Below are 21,323 nucleotides of genomic sequence, written 5' to 3'. Positions count from 1 at the left end.
GTTTATTTGCATCTGAGATACCCTCTACTGTAGACCAATAGACTCTGCCGGAATGCGCTCGGATCTCGAGCCTGAGAATCAAGACAATTGAGTCCTGACCACTGTTGCGCCAACCAGAAAGTATGCACTGGATTCCATGCCCATAAACCATACGCTCGTGAAAGGGAGAGTGGCTAGTTGGCCAGAATCGTTCGGACGAGTTCCATGTAGTTAATCTCGCCACTGCTAGTGTCGACGGCTTTCAGCAGCTCGTCCACCTCTTCGTCGCTCATTTTCTCGCCCAGATTTGTCAGGATGTATCTCAGCTGGCCCACCCCAATAAAGCCAGTCATGTCCTTGTCAAACACCTGGAAGCCGCGACAGTATTCTTCTGGTTCACCAGGGTCTCGAAAGCCGCCAGGTCGGTTGAGGACTTTGCTAAAGGCGTCGAAGTCGACTGCGGCAAACATTAGCCCGTGGCAAGTTATTGAGTTGCGTGTGAATTCTTACAGTCGCCACCAACTTGTTTCTCCAGGTCTCTGATTTCGGCGAGGGTGGGATTCTGACCACAGGCGCGTAGGAGGTCGCCAAGGGATTCGAGGGCAACACGGCCATTGCCACGCTTGTCGTACAGCGAAAAGGCTTCCTTGTAGTTGGTAGACGTCTGCGCGGCAGAGGATTGAGAATTAGCCATTATGGATTAGCCTGCTGGGGATGGAGATGGAGATGGAGGAGGAGGAGAAGAAGGAGAGAAATAGAAGAGCGAGGGGTTGTCCGTGAGATGGTGTCGTGTTTGTCTTTGTGTTGTTGTCGTTTGGTCAAGTGTGATGCCGGGGGGGAGCCAACAGAAAGTCACTGGACGAATGAGAGGAAAGAACTCACCATCTTCCCAATCCGAGTCTTGCCAAAGCAGTGTTTCTGGTGATTCCTTTCCAAAAGCCTCGCCTACTCTTTACTGATGTGATTCTGTGCTTGTGTTCGAGGTGTCGAAGTGGTGGAAGACGATCAAGGTCTCTCCTGAAGCCAGATGGCGCGTGCGCTCCCTTTCTGTTGACACTAGTTCCTGCGACGCTCGAGCAGAAACCCACTTGGACGCCCGTCTCCCAGCAACAGCTCACAGGTTCACAGCCTCATCCACCGCCGCCTCCAGCCCCTCCTTGCCCTGCTTTCCGACTCCCCAGCATGAAAATCACATTTGCTATCACGATGCACACCCTCAGGATCTTCTGCTCCTTCTTGGGCAATAGCCGGAACACGAGGCTCATCTGATCTGGGACACGCGCCGAGGGGCTTTCCGCCACATTCTAGATCCTGTTGGCCGTTTGGAACAAAGAGAACAGGGCGTCCACCGATCAGCGAACTGGCCATCAAGCTCGTCTACTATCTACGACTGCGCGAGTCCGCCAGACTTCTGTCTATCGTTTTTAATGTCCTGTCCAGTGGCAAGCCAGCCCTCAATCTCTTCTCCCAGATTTCACATGGCGGAATGAGACCCGTTTATTCCCTCAACCATCAATTATCTCACAATGCCTGATTGGGTAGCTCAGTTGTCCAATATCAGGGCGGGATCCGTTCACCAACCGTTATGTCACGCCTTCGGACTTAACTCGCGTGGAAGTTGTCGACTCGTACAACAACTGCTCAAGCCCTCTCGGGGCCCACGACTTACGCTCGACCGTCCCGGTGGTAAGACCGAATCTCGCATAACTGGCATGGGTAGATGTCGCTTACGTCGTCGTCTCCTTCTCATGGGAGATGCCTGTCCATTGTAACCTTAGCCTCTGTCCACGCAAGTGTTCGAGACTTCTCCTCCCACATGATCGTCCAAAGTCGGTATCTATGCCTCAACCAGACCCAAAAATTTAGCCTATGTCACAGCCCTAACCGTGCTCAGGCGGATAAACGTGGGGAGAGCATGATATCTTCGCGCAACCACAGTCCATTTGGTAGGCGAGATATTTCTTATCCCTGCCATGCGTCGAGGCCTCTCGCTCCATTTACAAGGTAGGAGCTCTGTTCAGCCAGTTAGATTAATTTACCATTCGCCATCAAGAGCTGCCCCTCGTCGTTAGCTCCCATGCTGTCCGCAATCGTTGATATAGAAGCGCGATGGATGCCAGTTGGGACTGTGGCATTCAAAGCAGGCAACACTCTACCATTTACTATTTCAGAGTCGTGAAGATATATCCACAGTATCCCCAATTGCCTGGTTTCCCGGACCACTTCATCAATTCAACGTTATACAACCCTGTACCACACCACTGGCTAGCACTCCCCCGAGTCAACTCTCCAAGGAAAAATGCCTTCTTCCGCATCGCCCGTCGTGGAAAGACCTTCTATGATCACCCCAAAGCGGCAACACTCTTCTTCCCTATCTTCCGTGACCACTGTCCGGAGCACGACTATCTCCACGGCCTTGGCGAACTCAGACTCGGAAATGCACTCCATACTCACCAAACAAATGCAGGCCCGCTCCAGCAATCAACAACGCTGGCAGTCCTGGCAAGCCAAACAAATTGAATGCTTCCAGGGCGCGGCGATGGTGGCGGAGAAAGATGCCAAATCGAGCAAGGGGTTCACTTCGAAGCGGCCGCATATCCACCTGGATAGCATTTCAAGAGGCTTGAGGAGATTGCGGGGTTGAGGACGGCAAGCAAAATGCAAGTGAGACGGTCATGCGATATCCGGAGTCGTCATCACTAATCGACATTGAAAGGGGATAGGCGGCGAGCAGCGCGCAACACCTCATGCTGCTCATGTTGTTGGAGAAGACAAATCAAAGACTGATGGAAGTGCGGGAGTGCTTCTATCTCCGCACATCCTGCTTGCTTCCCGCCGGTTCTGGATGCTTACCAACCGACAAATCACCCAGCGGCCAGGATCCCAACTCAGCCTCCAAGCATGTAGCGCCAATCAGGAAGTCACGCGATCACAACAGCACCTGGTGTACAAGTCTTGATACACGGGAGCTCAACCCAGAGATTCTCGTCACTCCAGAGAAGTCGTCAAGCGACGTTGATTGATGTAACTGGTCAAGCCTATTTTGCAACTGTGGTTTCGAAATTCGTCTCGTGCATCGTTGCCGATGGAGGTCCACATGGTTAAAAGATTGGAGCATCTTCAATCGGCGTCTCTCGGATGGCTCACTATCTACTTTCGCCTCTTTTAAGATCAGAAGTGTTGTATGGAAGTTGCAGTCAAGTCCTGGATGCCTGATACAGTGTTTCGAATGGGGACGGATGGTGAGCGTATGACTGAGTTGACCAAGGGCGTGTGGGTCCGAACGTCAGATACTTAGTACTGTTATACCATCTGATATTTGCGATATTCAGTATCCGCTCCTTCGAACTTGCTCTGTGCCCTATCTCGAGACCTATTGCTGCAGCGGTCGCGTGCGTCCAAGCACCCCGATAGCCAACCACGCCATCACAAGTGGGGTGGGAGTATAACCTCTTCTGTATAACCTCTTCTGCGCGCCTGAGGACGGCGACTGATACGCCGCCATCAGCGGCCCTGACAAAGGTAGGAAGTCGGCGTGAAGTTGAGCCCATTCCGCCGACCATGGAAAGAATATGCGAGATTATGGAGCAATATGGGCTCGATTGACAGAAAGGAAAGAAAGGGAAGAATGAATCGAACCCCCCTTGGCATCGCCGGACGTGGAATCGGGTTGCCCAATGACGATCGGTACGGGCGGAACACCAATGTAGCTTACATGGGAAAGCATTCTTGGTGATATGGGTGAGTACTCAACTAAAGCAGTGGACCATTCGGGTAGGGAAGCTGACGGAAGTGCAACGAGAACAGCACCAATACGGTGTATATTCCCGCTGCTATAGATGATTATCGTTGAGGGAGACAGTCCGCGGCACTTCTCCTTCATGCACGGGCATCGATTTCTCCCGTGCCAGTTTCAAGGGCGGCGAACATGTTATCATCGCTCTTAGCCGCGATCCGGCTTTTTGCCATGCACGCTTTCGATCCGCGCATGGATGTGTTCCTCCGCCGTCCTTCCCTCCCCAGCATATCTCGGCACCCAGCCTTGCTTTTCCATCCCATGCATGGGGACGAGAACGGCGTTCTTATCAGGATGCAAGAAATACGCAAACGTATACCGATCCAGCCCGCCCTCCGTCGCGGTGGGGACGACGCGGTGCCAAGTACTCTTCAACTTCCCTGCCGTCCAGAACTCGAGCATGTCTCCGATGTTCACGAGGATCAGGTCCGGAAGAGCGGGCGCTGGCGTCCACGTCTCGGTGTCCAGAGACAAGTCCGGCGAGGTGTACTTGGGCGGACGCACCTCAAGACCTCCAACGGTGGTTTGGAAGAGGAGGGTTAATGTTCCCCAGTCTGTGTGAGGCGAGATGCGGAATGCTGGAAGACCCTCGGATCTTTCTGACCCAGGGGTGACGGGGGTGACGGGCGGGTAATGCATCAGCTCGAAATTATCGAAGTTCTCCTTCTCCGGACCATGGTATTGTGCGAACGTCGTACGGGGAAGGTCGAGCGCTAACGCGATGAGTTCAAGGAGCTGCCTGGTGAATTGACGGACGTCTTGCTGAAAGGAGAATATCTGCTGCCGCGCTTCAGAGAGGATAGGAGGAAGACGTGCTGCGGCAGAATGCTCGGTCGTCGGCCACTTGTTGATGCTGATCGCTTCACGAGGATCTGTGAATCTGCCATCCGCCCTGTTTGACGCCTTTCTGTTAAAAGGCAGGACCGCAGAGAGTAGTGATGGAGAATCATTTGCTCAAACACTCACCCATACGAGCTAGCAGGTTTGTAGCCGGCATTTTTCGAGGCAACGTAGGGTGCTTCTAACTTGGCCGAAAGCGGTTGAGCAAAGAACTGTTTTTCCTGCGATGCTTGTGAGTGTGGTGCGATGCTTGTCGAAGACTCGATCGGGGCCAGAATAGTTCTAGAGAGAGAGGAATAAGAGTTACTGCTCCTATGTAGGGCTTGGGCTACTCGGTCACTTTGGGAGATGTGATGTTCGTGGGCATGTCTTCATCAAAGGCTGGCTTCATTCCAACACCCGCAAAGCCACATGAAAACCCATCAAGGCTTCTTTTGAGAACAGACTCACCAGGTCAAAGATCCCGCCAATTGCATTTTGGGGTATCGGATGGTTTTTGACGTAGAAGAAGCCTGTGTGGTTAGGGAAGAGAGATTAGCATGGCTGGCCACATGGCACCCTTGTTGCGGCCCTGCATTGGGCTCATTTTCGCTCACCCCAATCGGTGCAGGCCTTGAGCAGCTCTCTTGCCACCTGCTCCGGCGACGAGGAGGCCTGGTTGAAGTCAACGATGGGAATGTCAGTGACCATGGTCATTGGAGATTTCTCTTTTCTGGAGGAACAAATGGGCATATTCTAGTAGGATGCCACGATGGAATGGGTATTTGAGTAATGCCAGAGTGTAATGGACCTTGCTTCTCGAAGCCGGGTGTCTCGATTAGCGAATTCAATCCCTTGTACTCGGCAGCGCCATGTGGGTGGTTGGTGTAGGGCGAGAGTGCTGGAGGGGTACTGTACCATCGCTAACCGATCAATTGATAGGGGCCAGAGAACCTGAGAACCAGAAGGGGAAACATCGTCGCCATGATCCTGTTCGGCTGGTGGCAAATTGCCGCCTAGTGTCGTGGAGTTTGTTGCAAATGATGATGGTGAAAGATAAGGTGAAGAATGCCTGCGCCCCTGGCACTCCCCCTTCTCGTAAATCCTTTTGGTCACCAAGCCTCCCTCGGCGCTGGCCGAACTTCATCTCTCCTAGGCCCTTACTCCGCTCTAGCCCCTCACAAAAGCAAAGTCTAGGTTCCTCTGTTGCTATCTCCCAGGAAACAGTCCGGTGAAAAGACGAAAAGTCAAGCAAACGCCCAGAAGAGCTTGAGAGGCTTGTTGGTCCAGCCAAGTTGTACCGTCCATTACAATCTTCTCGCCAGGCGCCTTTCTCAAGAAGTCCCTGCGATGCAATCGAGATTGACCGCGACCCTACCTTGCCCTACCAAGGACCTTGCCTCCTCGGTTTATCAAATACCATAGGTGCCATTGGGGGTGAGCTCACCCGAAGAGTCGGGAAGGATACGGTCTGACAAGGTGTCTTTGCTCTGTTGCGACAGCGAAGAATTCATTACTCCCACGTATAATATGGACTTGGGGATGCTTTCACTTCACACCGAGGATGCATACCTGTTCTTCTTTGACGGCGGTGCCTCCCGATCGCTGCTCGTACGAATTTATTCTGGATGGTTCAGCACCCCAGTGCGGGATTGTTAGGTCCCTCCCAGGCTTCGGTTTCAGCGTCAGACAGATTGTATGCCCAACTCGGGCTACGAGATAGCGAATAGGTCCCCCAGCGACGCCAGCAAGCGGACGACTTCCCAAAGGCAGACCTTGCCCGCGCACTGCTGCATCGGAGATGTGGCGTTGGACTCCCTTCCCAGGCTCCTGACTGGATCGCCCTTATCATCTGCTCGCCTCCCGCTTCCCACTTGATCCCCCCTTCTGTGCAATCATCGGCTCTCTCCGCGTTTCTAGCTCGCTAACATCTTCGAGACCACCCTTTGGTGGAGACGCAGAGTCGCATTCCACCCTTCCCCCCCAGGACGGCACTCGCCCGTTCGACGAGACCATTCTGGTCGAGCGTCGAGGGCTTAACAAAGGTAAGATACGATCAAGCTCGCGAAGCAACACTTGCTGCATAGGACGGTGCCTACCGTCGCACCCATGTGTTATCTGGCACCACTGCTATATTTAATCTCTGCTGGTCGCCCGCCTGTCACATCTCTGATTTTGTGTGACTGAGCGCTTCTCGTTCCTAGTTCTTCATTGTGCGACGACCTTGTTTCCCGTGAGGCACGAAGCTACGTTGTCGTCAAAAATGGCCTCGATTGAGCCTTCTAGCTCCTCCTCGGGATCGCCGTCAAAAGATGTCGATATCGAAAAACTCCCCGGCGTCGAGGAGAAAATCGAGCCCGAAGTTCGCCGGGGCAGCGTCACTCCAGCATTTGAAATCGCAAGGGCAAGACACATTCAAAACAGCATTGCACCTCTTCGCTGGTTGAGCAGAGGCGAAGAATGGCTCGACGAAAAGATGGGCGTCGAAACTCAGGGTATTGACCGCATCCCCGAAGAAGAGAAACGCCCGCCCGCCCTGATCAACACTTTCTTCATGTGGTTTTCAATGACTTGCCATGTTGGAACCCTCCCGCTTGGTGTGCTGGGGCCCGAATTTGGTTTAACCCTCGGTCAATCTGTTGCGGCTGTCGTGGTTGGCACCATCCTTGGAGCTCTCTGTACGGCATACACCGGCACTCTAGGACCCAAAACTGGACTTCGTCAAATCGCCACATCCCGATATTCTTTCGGTTTCTGGGGTGCCAAACTCTGCAGTGTTCTCAACGTGGTGGTCGGCGGCGGTTTTGCTGTTGTCAACGTGGTCATCACAGGCCAAATGCTCAGCGCCGTTTCGGACTATTCGATGACAATCGCCGTGGGTTGCGTGATCGTTGCCATAGTGTCCTACGTCGTTTCGGTCTTCGGCTTTGCAATCATCCACACTTTCGAAAAGTACAGCTGGATTGTATCCTTCATTCTCCTCTGCGTCTTGATCGGTCAGGCTGCGCCGCATGTAGGGCCTAATGCGCCTGGGTTCCCTGCCTCAAATCTAGAAATTGCAGGTTCATGGCTGAGCTTCATGGCCATCTGCTTTTCCAGCTCCTCAGGCTGGTGCTCTATCGCTGCCGACTACTATTGCCACTACCCCGCGAGCACAAAATCATGGAAGATCTTCTTCCTCACTTTGGCCGGCATCACCATTCCAACTGTATTCGTGACTGTCATTGGTTCCTGCATTGGCAACGCTGCCATCCTGAACGCATATCCTCCATATGCAGATGCCTATAATGACCATGGCTTGGGTGGCTTGTTGCGCGAAATCTACCATCCATTGGGCTGGAGCAAATTCTGCTTGGTTATCCTCACTTTCAGCGTCTTGGGCAACAATATCGCAATCAACTACTCCTCGGGTCTATCCATCCAACTGCTCGGTCATTATTTCCACGCCGTCCCTAGATTTATTTGGTCCTTTTTGGTCGCTTTGGTTGTGGCTCTGCTCGCCATTGCTGGAAAGGACCATCTCTCGACCATTGTCTCTGATTTCGTGTCTCTGCTGGGCTACTGGACAATCTCCTTTACCCTTATTCTTTTGATAGAGGACCAGTGGTTCCGCAAGCGATCTGGTGAGGGATATAACCTCGAGGTTTGGGATATGCCTGATAAGCTGCCGTGGGGTGCTGCAGCTGTGTTCTCGTTGCTTGCAGGTTACCTGGCCGGTGGTGTACCCGGTATGGCGCAAGTCTGGGTAAGTGACTGTCTGCTTTGTGTCCCATTTTCCCTCAATCGATTACTAACATTCTTTTCCAGTATGTTGGCGCTATTGCGGCCAAATTTGGACCATACGGCGGTGATGTTGGTATCTACATGTCTGGCGCCATCACCCTGCTATGCTATCCTCCATTGAGATACTGGGAGAGGAAGAAGACCGGGAGGTAAAACAGCTGTTTGTGATGGAACCGCCTTCTAGAAAGGAACTTTTCGCCGCCGTGACATTTTGTTGTACTTCCCGTTGTCCCAGAAACGTATCGATTCTCATTGGCCTAAAGCTGCCACACAGCGGTCGGAATCACTCTTCCGCCGAAACACAATTTCATATTTCGTCTTCCTTCAACCGGTTTCTAGCCTTTTCCCACAGTTTATCATATATCTTACGATCGCTACGGCGGTGTTACGCGCCAACCCGAGACAAGGATAGAGAAAGAACAGGGTTCTAAGAGCTTTGGCCTGTCGTCCCCCCTCAGTCGACGAAACAGGGCGTTGGCAAAGTTCCAGCCCTCAAGGCTCTATTCCCCTTCTTTTCGGGCCAACACGTTCCACGTGGCGAACCCGGTGCTCTGGTTCCTTTCTACGTTTCTGTACGGGGTTTATGCACGATGACCATGTGAATTGGCCTGATAGCGCAAAGGGCATGCGACCTTCTGGACCAGTCTTATCGATGGCTCGGGTGTTGGTCTGCGAAATCAACCAACAACATTTGGCAGGGTATGGATTGCCTGATTGCTGCACCACGAGAATCAATGGTGAGGCCCTCTCTCTTACCTCGGTCTAGAATTCTTTAAGCTGGTCAAGCATGATAAGACTGTTAGCCTCTGCCGCCAGCGCTGGATCTTCTCCCTTGAACAACTGCTCATGGCTACTTCTCCGCATCTTCGAACCTCAATAGGCATGGTGCTTCCCCGTAAGCTTGCCGCCAGTGGTCACATCCTTGATAACGGATTTCTGCAATCCAGCTTCTGATAGGCATCATCGCTGTCGCCTTTGACGAGCTATGCCAGTAGTGCAGAAGTCCGAAATCCGTTGTCAACCTGAGAGGCGCGACCGTCGTATAACAACGGAGTACATATGGAAGATCAACGGCAGTTCCAGCATGCAAGTCTCGGGTTTCTCTTCCTCCACCTGTCGGATTCCTCTGCACCATGGCTTCTACTGTCGAGAAAGTCCCAACACAGATGGACGTCAAGGATACGTCCACCCCATCAGACCCGCCTTCCATCAAAGATGGCGTGCAAAGCAATGTTGGCACCGCCGTCGTCCTCACCCACGATGAATATCACCTAGCTACTCTGGGTTACAAGCAAGAGTTTATTCGATCTCTGGGCTTTTTTGAGTCATGGAGCTCGACATTCACTAGGTTCGTGCTGAAGTGTGTAGGGATCGCAGTTCTAACACCTTTACTAGCATGAATTTCATCAGTGGTATCCCTGTCTTATTTGGGTGGGTCATGTACACGGGGGGGCCGCAAGCAGCATTTGCCAATTGGACGATGGTGGGCGGCTTGTCTTGTATTGTGAGCTTAGTGATGGCAGAGCTGGCTGCCTCGCTGCCCACAACGGGTGGCATCTACTTCTGGAGTTACCGCCTAGGAGGAGAAAAATACGGGCCGTTCTTAAGCTGGATGACTGCCTGGTGGAACTGGGCAGGCTGGATCAGCGTCGTCCCCGGCGTCCAACAAGGCTCTACCAACTTCTTGGTCTCGGCTTTGATGATCAAGTACCCCAACGCTGAAGTCCTCCGCAAGGGCTGGTTCTTGTGGCTGCTCACGAGCATCGGCATGATCTTTGCCATGATTCCAAACATCTACAATCCGAGGCTGCTTCGGCTATACTTCCGGTTTGCTGTGGCCATCTTCTTTTCACTCTTCTTCATGTACTGGATCTGGTTCCCGATCAAGGCCTCCGAAAAACATTTCAACAGCAGCCATGGAGCGTTTGACTTGTTCTATAATGGGATCAACCTGGGAGACAAAAAAGAGGCTTCTGATGCATATTGTTGGTGAGTTTAGCCGTTGGATCCCAAATTCTCCGCTCGTTCTACTTGTGCTGACGTCGTGTTGAAAGGGTTATTTCCGTCCTCTTCGGAGCCTGGGTTTTCTATGGGTACGACGCATCGGCCCATTTGGCTGAAGAAACCAAACAAGCCTCGACAGTCGTCGCCAAGGGTATCTACAGTAAGTCTTCTCGCTCTTGTCCTCCTGGGAGGAGTTGTTCTCGATAGCGACTGACAGGTATCGGCAGCATCGACTTTCTCCGCTTGGATCTTGTCAGTCCCCACCCTCATAATCATTCTATTCTGCATGCAAGACTTCGACGGCATCATCTCAGCAACCTATGCGAACAACTGGGCCGAGTATCTTGTCCAACTCATTGGTGAGAACGGCGCAGTGGCCATTCTGTCAATGCTCTGGGTGGACAGCACGTGCGCAACAGCAAGTTGCTTCATGTCGGCCCAGCGAGTCACGTATGCCATCTCGCGAGACGGCGTGCTCCCGTTCAGCTTCTTCTTCAGGAAGCTCTCCAAACGCAAGATGGCGGTCAATGCTGCGCTCCTCGTGTTTGTCATGTCCGTTGCGATTACAACCGCTGTCATTGGCTCCGCCGTCGCCTTCTCAGCCATCACAGCTACGGCAACCATCGCCACAAACTTCTCGTACCTGATCCCAATCATTGCGAGACAGACAGTGGGACGCAAGTCGTTTGTGCCGGCAAAGTGGAATTTGGGAAGGTTCTCTGCTCCACTCGCCATAGTGGCTAGCGCCTACATCTTGTTCCTCTTTGCGGTCCTTCTCCTGCCGCAATTATACCCAGTGGACGCGGACACATTGAACTATGCTCCGATCTGCATAGGCATCATCACCATCATTAGCTTGGCCGGCTGGTTCTTCCCCGTATGGGGCGCCATGCATTGGTTCCAAGGCCCGATCAAGACGATCACCGAAGAAGAGTTGAGAAATGCACGGGTCGAAGGAGGAGTGGCGACTGTTGATGAAGGAGATGCCTTGGCAAATATAGAGTACGGACATCGGCGGAAGAGTGTGTGATGGAGTTCGACATTAGCGCTGAGGCTGTAAGAACAACACAATTCGGAAAAGGCAGACTTTGCAGGCTGTGTGGCTATTGTGAGATCTTGCACCCCTCTAAAGGGTACTCCTTCTCGATCTTAGTAATGTAACAAGAATCGTTTTGAAACAACGGCGACTCGCCCACTCCTCATCTACAACTTCTGCCTTTCAATCTTTTTGCCTGCTGCTCTCAGCATATTTTCGCCATCAACTAACACACACCAGCCTTCGCCGCCCACAGTGCCATCTTCAAACCCTCCCACGGCTGATTCGAAGTTCTGCTTCGCATACGTCAAGTCCTCGTCCTCGAAGCTCCCCGGCTGTAACCAGACAGCCTTCACTCCGGCGGTCTTCGCTTCCTCCAAGACTTTCCTCGTGACTGCAGGCGGCGTCAGGAACGACAATGCTGTCTGAGACGGATGGGGGAGCGCTGAAACTGTCGGCACCGTGTTGTATGTCTTGGAAGGGAGAGATATCGATTGTCGAGTTGGATTGATTGGCGTCACAGGTAACGAGTGCACATGGTACCAGGCCAATATCCTGTATCCGAACTTGCTCTTGTCCTGACTTGCACCGACGACGGCAAAGTATTGCGAAGAGAAGAATCTTTTGGCAGCAGCTTCCATTGTGAGGCTCCAGGGAGAGCTCAGACAGCGAGGCGATTAAAGGGTCCAGATATTTCGGCCTCGGGCGATGAGTGATAATATGCCGAATAAACCAGAGAAACCTGAAGAAAGCACGTCATACTCGGTATTAATAGCAGCTAAACACTAGGCTGATGCTTGGCCGCTCGCCCCCAATGGAACGAGCGTGTGTCTGACAGTGTCTTGCTCGGTCTACAGAATGCTACAGATGGCTGCTTTTGCTCACTTTTGCACTTGTCATACAGAATCATCTCGTGTCTGCTCGTGTCCACCCTCCACCACTAGCATGGGCCTAGTTAGGTGCCCAAGGCAAGGCAGACTCATGGAGTCAACACCGCAATATGGCTGGTATGAGGTGTTTCTGTGGCTTGATCGTGGCTTGTGAGGTTCAGGCCCCCCATCCGGGACGGGGAATTTAGAGAATCCGAGCAGCAAAAGGGCCAATTGAACAGGCAGCTGGATTTCACTCGGCCACTGTTGTCCTGTCTGTCCTACCAGGGGTCGATTGGCGTGCCTGTCAAGCCCGTCTAACTCACAGCAGGCCCGCAACTTGGGGGGGAGACAGACTCGGCTGGGGGCTGCTGCGGGCTCCTGCGGGCTGGCCGATGCAATTGAACAAAAGTGAGTCTTTCTTACGACCTGATCAAAATGCTCTCTTGTATCCCCGACAGCAGCGTCTGGTGCCTCAGTCATGCTCGACTACTTCTCTTCCATGACCTTGCCGTCGTCTTGCCACCTTTGAGATCCCGTCTCGCCACCACCGTCGCCCTTGCAATAGCACAAGCCTATCGTGCCCGCCTCCCACCACTATGGCTGAATTGGCTCTCCGCCCTCGAGATCAGCTTGATATTCGGGCGCGGATCAGCATCCACGATGAGTCTCCCAATGACATCAAAGAGCTCCTGATTGCCGCCGACCAGACGCAGAGAGCTCTGCGGTCGAAGCAGTCGTGGACCCCTCCTGAAGCATTTGGATCTCTGCATCGAGCTGCGTTCCGCAAAGCCAGGACGCTTCCTTATCCTTATCGACCAGGCCACTTTAACGATCTCCCCGCCTCAGACCCTCTGCCCTGTCCGCTGAATCGATCAAACAGCCTCAACTCCTTGTCAACAATACAACGAGAGACAGAAGCTGCTTCGTTAAGCCTGTACCGAGGGTCGCCTATCTCTGCAATCAGTCCCCCATGTGCCCCGTCGTCCGCGCCGTCATGGACACCCGACGTCGACTACGAGGTACAAGATCCATGCCCTCCTCGGCCCCCACTGAGGGTAGAAACTCTCAGTCAGCAACGCAAATACCAGAAGCGTCTGAGGAAGCTTATGAAAAAGGAGGAGAAGGAGCAGCTCAAGGCGCAAAAGGAGGAAGAACAATTACGCCGCGCGACTCTGGCGGCTGAAGTTGCTGCCTCACGGAGGAACGCGGCATCCAGAGGAGAGGCAATCCCACTGCGCACCAAAAGCACTAGGAGCATTGCTTCACAGGTAGTCAAGAGCTTGAGCCTGGAAAGTCCATTGACCAAACTCAGTCGCCGTGTCAAGAAAGACAGGTCGGACCCGCCAACATTGGATGACTTTGACAGCAAGCAAGAGTTTCGCGACTATCTCAACCCTTCCCCTCCACCACTGGCACCTTCACCCTCGCCATCAGCCGAAATTGCTGAGCTCCCTGCCGAACTGCCGCAGTATACGCCGTTTCAAGACTCGACGAGGACTCAAAAGAACGAACCTGTTGCCCTTTTGGAAGACGCCCGTGCCTTGAAAGAAAAGGACATTTTGTCGCCCGTCGAGAATGACATTGTAAGGCCGAATAATTCACATCCGACACTAAGATCGATGAGGTGTGATTCATGTAAGAGCCCTATCCGTCTGCACCAGGTCTACTATCACTGCTCAATTTGCGACAATGGCGACCGCATATTGTGTTCTTCATGTGACCAAGCTGGCTGGAGTTGTCGCCATAACCTCACGGAAAGGGTTCGCAGTGTATCTCGCCCAGCCGCTTCCCAGAAAGTGGGTATCACCAACTCGGATGGAGAGCAGATTCGGTCAGAGGCACAACAGTATGCCACAGCCATGTGGGGGTTGAACTTGTCAAATCTCTCCGCTCACCCCAGTCGATGGACCGAGTCTCCAGCTGAGGCAACAATGTCTGCGGACAGTCCATGGGCATACAATGACATTCTAGAACAGAAGAAATCACACGAAGATCAACGGCAGGGCATACGCCCATCTCAGAGATCTGATGATGCAAGAGAGCTTGATTTCCGCCGACGCGAACAAGACATGGTTTTCCGCGAAAAGGAGGCCACCTTACGGGAACGGGAGGCTGCTATGCGAGAGCAGCAGGCTTCGATCAGGGAGCAGGAGGCCGCTCTCCACGTAAAACAGCAGATGTTCACCCTACATATGCAATCAGCCGTTGCAAGACGAATGTCGGAACTCTCGGCTGGAGTTGGTGCGCAGTTCCAGGATCTGTCCCAGGTAAGTGCTCCTGTTTATCGAATCCGCCTCTGCACGTCTCGCTTGCCTCTTCTAGCAGCCAGAACTTGTTCTAACGATTGGTCCCAGAATGACAACACAAGGACTCATGCCACTAAACGCAAAGCGGGGGCCGGGCACGCAATGGTCTCTCCTTCTAATTCCACCGGCTCGAATCACAAGTCTTCACCAAAGCGTACGCCGAGCGGTGGACAAGACCCAGACGAGGAGGATGAGGATGCCACAGGAGGGACACCGAAGAAGATCAAACAGGACCCCGAATCGCCGGGGACGCCGGAGAAGCTCTTCGCTTGTCCGTTCTCCAGGTACGACAAATCGAGATATTCGGAACAGAATACGCATGAGAAACACTACCGGGGCTGCTCGAGTGGATATTGGCCTGACATCTCGCGCCTCAAGCAGCATCTTTACCGTGTCCATTGGCGACGGATTCATTGCATTCGTTGCTTTACAAAGTTCGACCGCAAAGACCAACTGGAGCAGCATATCCGAGGCGCGGCGCCCTGTGCACTTGTTGAATGCCCCTTCCCAGAGAAGTTTGACGAAGTACAATATAACGAGATTCGGCGCAAGCGACCGGCCAGCACTCCTGAGCAGGTGTGGTACACGATCTATGGTATCCTGTTTCCAGGGGTACAGCAGCCGACAAGTCCATACGCCGATAATATGGATGTGCCTTCGGCACACAGCCCAAGAGCAGCCGAACCTCAGGATACAATGGATGTGCTTGGAGCAGTCTTTGAATCCCGCTTGGATCAGCTCACGGACGCTCCGGGTCAGGGTTGGCTTCGGTCAGCGGAAGTGCGTCAACTTATCCGTGAACAGCTGAGAGCATCCATGACCGACGTTCTCCAGCGATTGAGACCGGTCAACAGTCCATCTCTCGGGAACCCGTCTGTCGAAGTGTCGCCATTTTCAGCCCAACCGCCGGATTCAGCTCGACGCAGCTCAATATCTCTGACCCCTGCGTCCTCCCTCCCGCCTTCGCCTGTCCATGATCGTGGTTCCGCGAGCAGGAATGGGGTCGACTCACACTTTCTTTTACCTGGTCATCGCCAAAGCTTCAGCCGTCCCTTCCCGGCTAGGATGGTACCAAAGCTTAATGCACCACAACCTGCTCAGAACGCTCAAAATGTGGAGGAGTCACCGTCCGGGGTGACATTTCCTGCTACTCTGGTAGTTGATCCAGAGAATGACCAGTATGATGAGGAGTGCAACAGCTGGAGCCACGGAGACGAACTCGGTCTTGCCATATCGACAAATGCAATGGCGGGCCAATTCGACTTTGACTTTGCCTCTGCATTCGAGGAGCTGAACAAGATGCACTGTGTCTCAACGCCACCGCCGACTTCCGAATTCAATCCGGTTAAACTGTCTAGCTTGGATGAACCTTCGGGGGAAGCGTCGACAAGATCTTCTAAGCTAAAACCCAATCATTCCACAACGTCGTCCGTTGACTCTGGTTATGGCAGTCTCGGTCACGCCTCGTCCTCGGCATCAGCGTCTTCTTCGACGGCCCCGTCTCGGACACCGACAAAATCCAAATCAGCACACACAGCTGGGAAAAACAGAGGCAAACAGAAAGCACCGGAGTTCACCAAAGAAACAAGTCCTGTGCCGGAGTCGGCGATCAATTTTGATGCTTTGAATGTTCCATTCCAGGACTTCTCGGGCGTCAATTTGGATCTGGATCTTGAAGGTGCGATAGATGAGTTTACAGATGAGTTTACATTCGGAATAGGAATGGGCAACGGAAATGTGGGTGCGATGAATCACCCTCCTTATTTGGATACGTCGTACCACCGCGATTTTCAGGAAGCGAGGTAAGCTGTGTATACTGTGACTAGTGGTGTTTTTAACAGTTCTCTTGTATCCTTAGAGTTTCGGGGTATTCCTTTTTGGTGTTGTGAAGCTATCATTGTCGCTGGTTTGTGACCGTCCGGTTACGATGATGCGTATGACTTGGAAAAGGAAAATATGGTCGAATGAAGGGGGAAAACATTTCTTTGCTGGGATTTTTAGCACACAATCTGTATCTTGATCAAGGAGTGACAAATTCGACTCTTCGTCACGCCCTTTTCTTACTTCCCTCCTCTTGCTTCTCTTCCCTTGCCAAGTTTGTCAGACTGTTACTTTGCTATTTCCACTGCTGGAAAACTTTGGAAGTATCAACTTCACCTTATGCACGCAGTACCGTTACATGCTCCGATCTCCACGGTACAACGTTATACCGAGGCCGCTGATGGACATCCCACCAAAAAAAAAAGGACCCGGGAGTTTGATCCCAAGTTCTATGCTGATTCCAAGTCTCTATTGTGCCTGTTACGCACGGAGCTCAAATCCGTTTCGCCTTTTTGACATCATAGACAGATTTGCATTATGACAATATGGGTGCCGAGTACAATAGGTAGGTGAGGCTGCAAGTGAGGAGTGTTCCGAAATGAACTGGCTTTCTCACAGATACTTCCTTTTCTTGTTCATAAATAATAAGTCTCGGGTCTTCGAATTCATTTATTCTAACAAGTCCCGCGCCGTTCGGTATCCCATCACCGCAGACATGGTCGGCTCGGTGATCCAGCTGAAATGCAAGTGCAACAACTACCCCTGGGGCAAGAAAGGCCACGAGTCACTAGCCGCCCGGCTGTGCTCGAAGTCAAATCCCGACTTCCACATCGATGACTCGATGGAATATGCTGAGATGTGGATGGGCACGTACCCCGAGCTGCCATCCTACTCGCTCGAAACGGGTGAGGATTTGCGGGAGATATTGAAACACTACAAGGAGAAACTGGTCGGCAAGGGAGTGTAAGGAGAAATTCGGATGCGATCTGCCTTTCCTTCCCAAAATCTTGTCCATTGCGAAGGCGCTCCCACTACAGATCCACCCTGACAAGAATCTGTCGGAGAAACTGCACCAGGAACACCCAGACCAGTTCACGGATCCCAACCACAAGCCCGAGATTGCAGTTGCTCTATCCAGATTCGAGGCCTTTGTGGGGTTCAAACCCCTTGGAGACATCCAGGAGCTGATAAAGTTGGAAATTCTCCTCCCGTTCCTGCCGACCACTTCCGAGGGCCTGACGCGGAGTGATGACGAGACCCTGAGACAGATTTGTACGAATATGCTTAAGGCTGAGGAGGGCCTTGTCGCGAAGACGATGAAGGGCCTGTTGGCAACGCCGCCGCAGCAATTCGGGCAACAGGCGTATGTGCTCGAATTGGCCAAGAGATTGCAGGAACAGTACGGCAAACAGGACAATGGAAACCTTGTGGCATTGGTGTGTATGAATTTCTTGGTGTTGGAGGCAGGATCGGCAATATACATTCCTGCAGATGGCATTCATGCTTACCTCTCTGGCGACATCGTCGAGTGCATGGCGAGGTCGAACAATGTCATCAACGCGGGATTCTGTCCGAGAGCGGACCGCGACTCGGTCGATCTGTTCGCCAGGTCCCTGACCTTCCAGCAACATGACCGATCAGAACCCATCCTCCACCGACAGACAGCGACAAGGGTCAGAATGGCAAGACGGACGAGTTCAAGCCGCCGATGAGCGAGTTCAATTTGCTTGTGACTAAGCTCTCGGCAGGAGGGAAGGAAGAAGTTGGACGTATCGCGGGACCCAGTATCATGGTTGTCACGAACGGACATGGGAAAATGAGTGTCGATGGGCGGGAATACGAGTTGCACGAAGGGAGCATTTTTTTCGTTGGCAATGGCGTCGAAGTCGAGATGACAGCACGAGAGGAGTTGGTCGTGTATCGGGCGTATGAGGATTGAGGGCCGTTTTGTGACTTTGTCTCTTCTTCAGTTTCGTGCTCAATGAGTAGGAAATCAATGACAAGGCTCGTTAGACACTGAATCTCCGTGTGGTGGGCATGCTCCGCTAGTTTGAGCTAGCAATAGTGAGCCTCGCTGTCATCTTTCTCCTCGCTAGCGACCAAGAGCAACCGCTTGACGAGTATTCGAATCTATGCTCATTGTCACCAACGATGGTCGCCAGCGTGCCTGTCGGCGTTGGAGGGCTCGGCCTGTTCGGCCTACCTTGAACAGCAGCCGCAGCCGGACCATAGTTTCCATCATCTTCCTTCTCGTGAAGGAGGAGGTGACCATTCTTTTGCTTTCGTGTTTCGCTCCCCGCTCCTTATCGGGATCGCTGCTGCTTTGTGCGACGGCAAGCCGGATTCAAAAATAAGTGGCACAGTCTGTCTCGGAATATGTATCTCGAGAGTGCTCAATAACGTTAAAGCGACCGCTATCTCGAGTATATTTGACACTATCGGATAAATGACAGGGGGGCACTATTTCCAAGGTAAATGGAATGCTCATTACCAATGAAGGCCACTTCCGGTCTAACAGCGAAGGACTTCAAGTGCGCGTAATAGCTTTTAACAGCACCAGAAGAAGCCACGAGTTGAGCCTAATCACCGGCAACCTGAGCATACCCTCGAGGCTACTGAAGCCGGGCGAGCAACCATTTACACCTGAACCCATCCTCTCTGAGCATTCACTTCGTCACATCTTAGAGGATGGTATTACTGAGTTATTGTATCCACCCGATCTGGCGCAGGTTGTCGCCGATAACTACTTTGTCTATGGCCTGATGGGTCATCCATTCAAAACGTGGTATCATCAGAGGGCAATGCCGTCACAACGAGTCTCAGCGAATCCAGAGTGAAAAAGATATAGGCTATCGGAAAATTTTAGACGGAAATATGAAGACAGACAAGAGACTCGGGCGAGTACTTCTGGGCCATCTTCACCAAAGGGGCGAGGGTACTACTGGCCCCTCGATACGATCCTAGTTGACTTCGATAGTGTACGCATCCTTACCTACGGCTACGATTCACGTCCGACCCGATTTCTGGCTGGCGGAAACCAATGCACCTCTCTTAACATGCTCAAAATCTTCAAGGTATCAGGGCTAGGCAAAGTCGTTGTCAAGGGCGGCCAATCGTAATTGTCGCCCACAGTCTGGGAGGCATCCTGGTTGAGGAGGCTATCCACGAATCTAAGAAAGTCATACATCAGCCTGCGGTTTTGAACATCAGCCGCTCCTGTGTCGCCATTTTCTTCTTCGGAACGCCACATATGGGTCAGCCGCTGCAAAGTTTACGTGGGCAAGATTCTTGAAGTTTGCGGCCTCAAAGTCAACGACCAAATGAGAGGACTTCAACGTAATGGGGAGAGGGTGGGGCGCCGTTGAACGTGGCTTCAACGACATTCTTACCGAAGACGTTCCCACCAATGAAAAGATACAAATACATAGCTTTCAAGAAGGGAAGACGGTGACTGGCCTGAAGTTTTCCCCGGTTAGAAAGGTAGGAATGGAAGAAAGAAGGTCCTCAGTGTGCGCTAACAGACGGGTCTAGGTGGCCGAGGATTTGTCCTCCATTTTCAATGTAAAGACATTGAAACCAGCATGTTTCTCGGTGAGAATCGTATGGAAATGGCGCGAACCCCCTCCGCGCAGACACAACGTTACATGGACTTCAAATCAAGATTAGCGGAACATCTACACGAGACCGAACTAACCAGTGACGCGAAGAGACTAAGGGAACAGAAGCAAGAAGCCAGACGTGCAGGTGAGTATCCAACTAGAACATCACGGCATTTGCCAACGATCGAGTCCTGACTTCACTGATGTTCACCGCAGCTTTGGACAGAGCTCTCGATTTCACCGAGCAATGCATGTGCGAACAACAACTGAATAGCCTCGACACGCCAGAGAAAAACACTCAAATGGATCTGGGATTCTCCTTTCAAAACCTGGTTTGAGAACGACAGCTCCAAATTCTGGATATCCGGAAAGCTTGCCAGTGGGACAAGCTCATTGATGAATGACATTCGCAGACCTACCTCCGCTAAAAGTGTTCTGAGCAACATTCATCACAATAGTTGTAAGATAATTCACTTCTTTTTTAATTTCAGAGCTGGAAGCGGGATTGGCAATAACATGGAAGGTTTTTTTTGATGCCTAGTCTGGCAAATTCACTTCCGAGGTGTTACAAGTCGCCGTCACCTATCTTCCGCCATCCTCTGTATCCTGATCCCGCAACGCTCTCAGCGGCGGAAGGTGAGAAGACTGAAGTTTCGACACGTGCACTGGCCGTAACGGATGGCATATTGGAGTTCATCAGGACTCGAACAAAATTTAAGCAGCTGGCATTCTCTCGCAGAGTGCCCCGTTTGATTTACCGGACTGTGCAAACCTACCTTGAGCGAGGCGTTGGGCAGGACATTTTCGCAGGCACTTACAACCCCGCTCTAGGCGATAGGCTATGGCCTGAGATCTGTACGCAGGCGATCGTAAAAGGGGAATCAATCGTGGCCTGTCTAGAGGCATTTCATAAAGATCCTAACCGCCAAGGGCTTTATCTGGTAGGGGCCAATTCCAAGGCCAACAGCGATGGCGGCAACTCTACTTCTAACTCCGAACGAAGCTCTCAGCACAACTCTGATCAAATCAGGCACGGCCTGCAGCGTTCTGGATGACGATGGTTTACGTTCACAACCAAGCTCTACCGACCGGCCGCGAGCGAACACCCCAATACCGCAAAATTTGTTGCTGGTTTATGCCGGCATGCCAATGCTCTGCTACGCCTCTCGATACGAGACGGCTTCGGCGACATCAACGTGTCCATTGATTGAGGCCCTTGCCCCCTCTCCCCTTACAGACATACATCGGACCGTGAGCTGGGACTGTTGTTCCTGCATCTAGGTTTGCGATCTTACTGAAGCAAACAAC

The 21,323-nt window shown here is 52.3% G+C and overlaps 8 protein-coding genes across 8 annotated transcripts; 5 read left to right on the top strand and 3 right to left on the bottom strand.

Moving 5' to 3' along the window:
- Positions 1–173: 173 nt before the first annotated feature.
- Positions 174–673, bottom strand: Z519_07452 (uncharacterized protein; the record flags this gene model as incomplete). The annotated part of the gene is made up of 2 exons (XM_016765186.1): positions 174–436; positions 490–673. 2 exons carry the CDS (start codon positions 671–673, stop codon positions 174–176), a joined length of 447 nt encoding a protein of 148 aa, XP_016618155.1.
- Positions 674–3,922: 3,249 nt separating this feature from the next.
- Z519_07451 (uncharacterized protein) lies at positions 3,923–4,772 on the bottom strand (the record flags this gene model as incomplete). The annotated part of the gene is made up of 2 exons (XM_016765185.1): positions 3,923–4,647; positions 4,742–4,772. 2 exons carry the CDS (start codon positions 4,770–4,772, stop codon positions 3,923–3,925), a joined length of 756 nt encoding a protein of 251 aa, XP_016618154.1.
- Positions 4,773–6,857: 2,085 nt separating this feature from the next.
- Positions 6,858–8,530, top strand: Z519_07450 (uncharacterized protein; the record flags this gene model as incomplete). The annotated part of the gene is made up of 2 exons (XM_016765184.1): positions 6,858–8,339; positions 8,402–8,530. The coding sequence occupies 2 exons, from the start codon at positions 6,858–6,860 to the stop codon at positions 8,528–8,530; spliced, it is 1,611 nt and encodes a 536-aa protein (XP_016618153.1).
- Positions 8,531–9,510: 980 nt separating this feature from the next.
- Z519_07449 (uncharacterized protein) lies at positions 9,511–11,411 on the top strand (the record flags this gene model as incomplete). The annotated part of the gene is made up of 4 exons (XM_016765183.1): positions 9,511–9,725; positions 9,773–10,366; positions 10,432–10,541; positions 10,609–11,411. The coding sequence occupies 4 exons, from the start codon at positions 9,511–9,513 to the stop codon at positions 11,409–11,411; spliced, it is 1,722 nt and encodes a 573-aa protein (XP_016618152.1).
- Positions 11,412–11,584: 173 nt separating this feature from the next.
- On the bottom strand, positions 11,585–12,058 carry Z519_07448 (uncharacterized protein; the record flags this gene model as incomplete). The annotated part of the gene is made up of 1 exon (XM_016765182.1): positions 11,585–12,058. The coding sequence occupies one exon, from the start codon at positions 12,056–12,058 to the stop codon at positions 11,585–11,587; it is 474 nt and encodes a 157-aa protein (XP_016618151.1).
- Positions 12,059–12,885: 827 nt separating this feature from the next.
- On the top strand, positions 12,886–16,401 carry Z519_07447 (uncharacterized protein; the record flags this gene model as incomplete). The annotated part of the gene is made up of 2 exons (XM_016765181.1): positions 12,886–14,556; positions 14,644–16,401. 2 exons carry the CDS (start codon positions 12,886–12,888, stop codon positions 16,399–16,401), a joined length of 3,429 nt encoding a protein of 1,142 aa, XP_016618150.1.
- Positions 16,402–17,131: 730 nt separating this feature from the next.
- On the top strand, positions 17,132–18,355 carry Z519_07446 (mannose-6-phosphate isomerase, class I; the record flags this gene model as incomplete). The annotated part of the gene is made up of 3 exons (XM_016765180.1): positions 17,132–17,377; positions 17,439–18,025; positions 18,082–18,355. 3 exons carry the CDS (start codon positions 17,132–17,134, stop codon positions 18,353–18,355), a joined length of 1,107 nt encoding a protein of 368 aa, XP_016618149.1.
- Positions 18,356–19,997: 1,642 nt separating this feature from the next.
- On the top strand, positions 19,998–20,353 carry Z519_07445 (uncharacterized protein; the record flags this gene model as incomplete). The annotated part of the gene is made up of 2 exons (XM_016765179.1): positions 19,998–20,160; positions 20,232–20,353. 2 exons carry the CDS (start codon positions 19,998–20,000, stop codon positions 20,351–20,353), a joined length of 285 nt encoding a protein of 94 aa, XP_016618148.1.
- Positions 20,354–21,323: the final 970 nt, after the last annotated feature.

The sequence above is a fragment of the Cladophialophora bantiana genome (genome assembly GCF_000835475.1).
Source record: "Cladophialophora bantiana CBS 173.52 unplaced genomic scaffold supercont1.11, whole genome shotgun sequence".
Taxonomy (NCBI): Eukaryota; Fungi; Ascomycota; class Eurotiomycetes; order Chaetothyriales; family Herpotrichiellaceae; genus Cladophialophora; species Cladophialophora bantiana.
The sequence above is the reverse complement of the archived record's forward strand: the minus strand, read 5'-3'. Positions and strand labels throughout refer to the sequence as shown.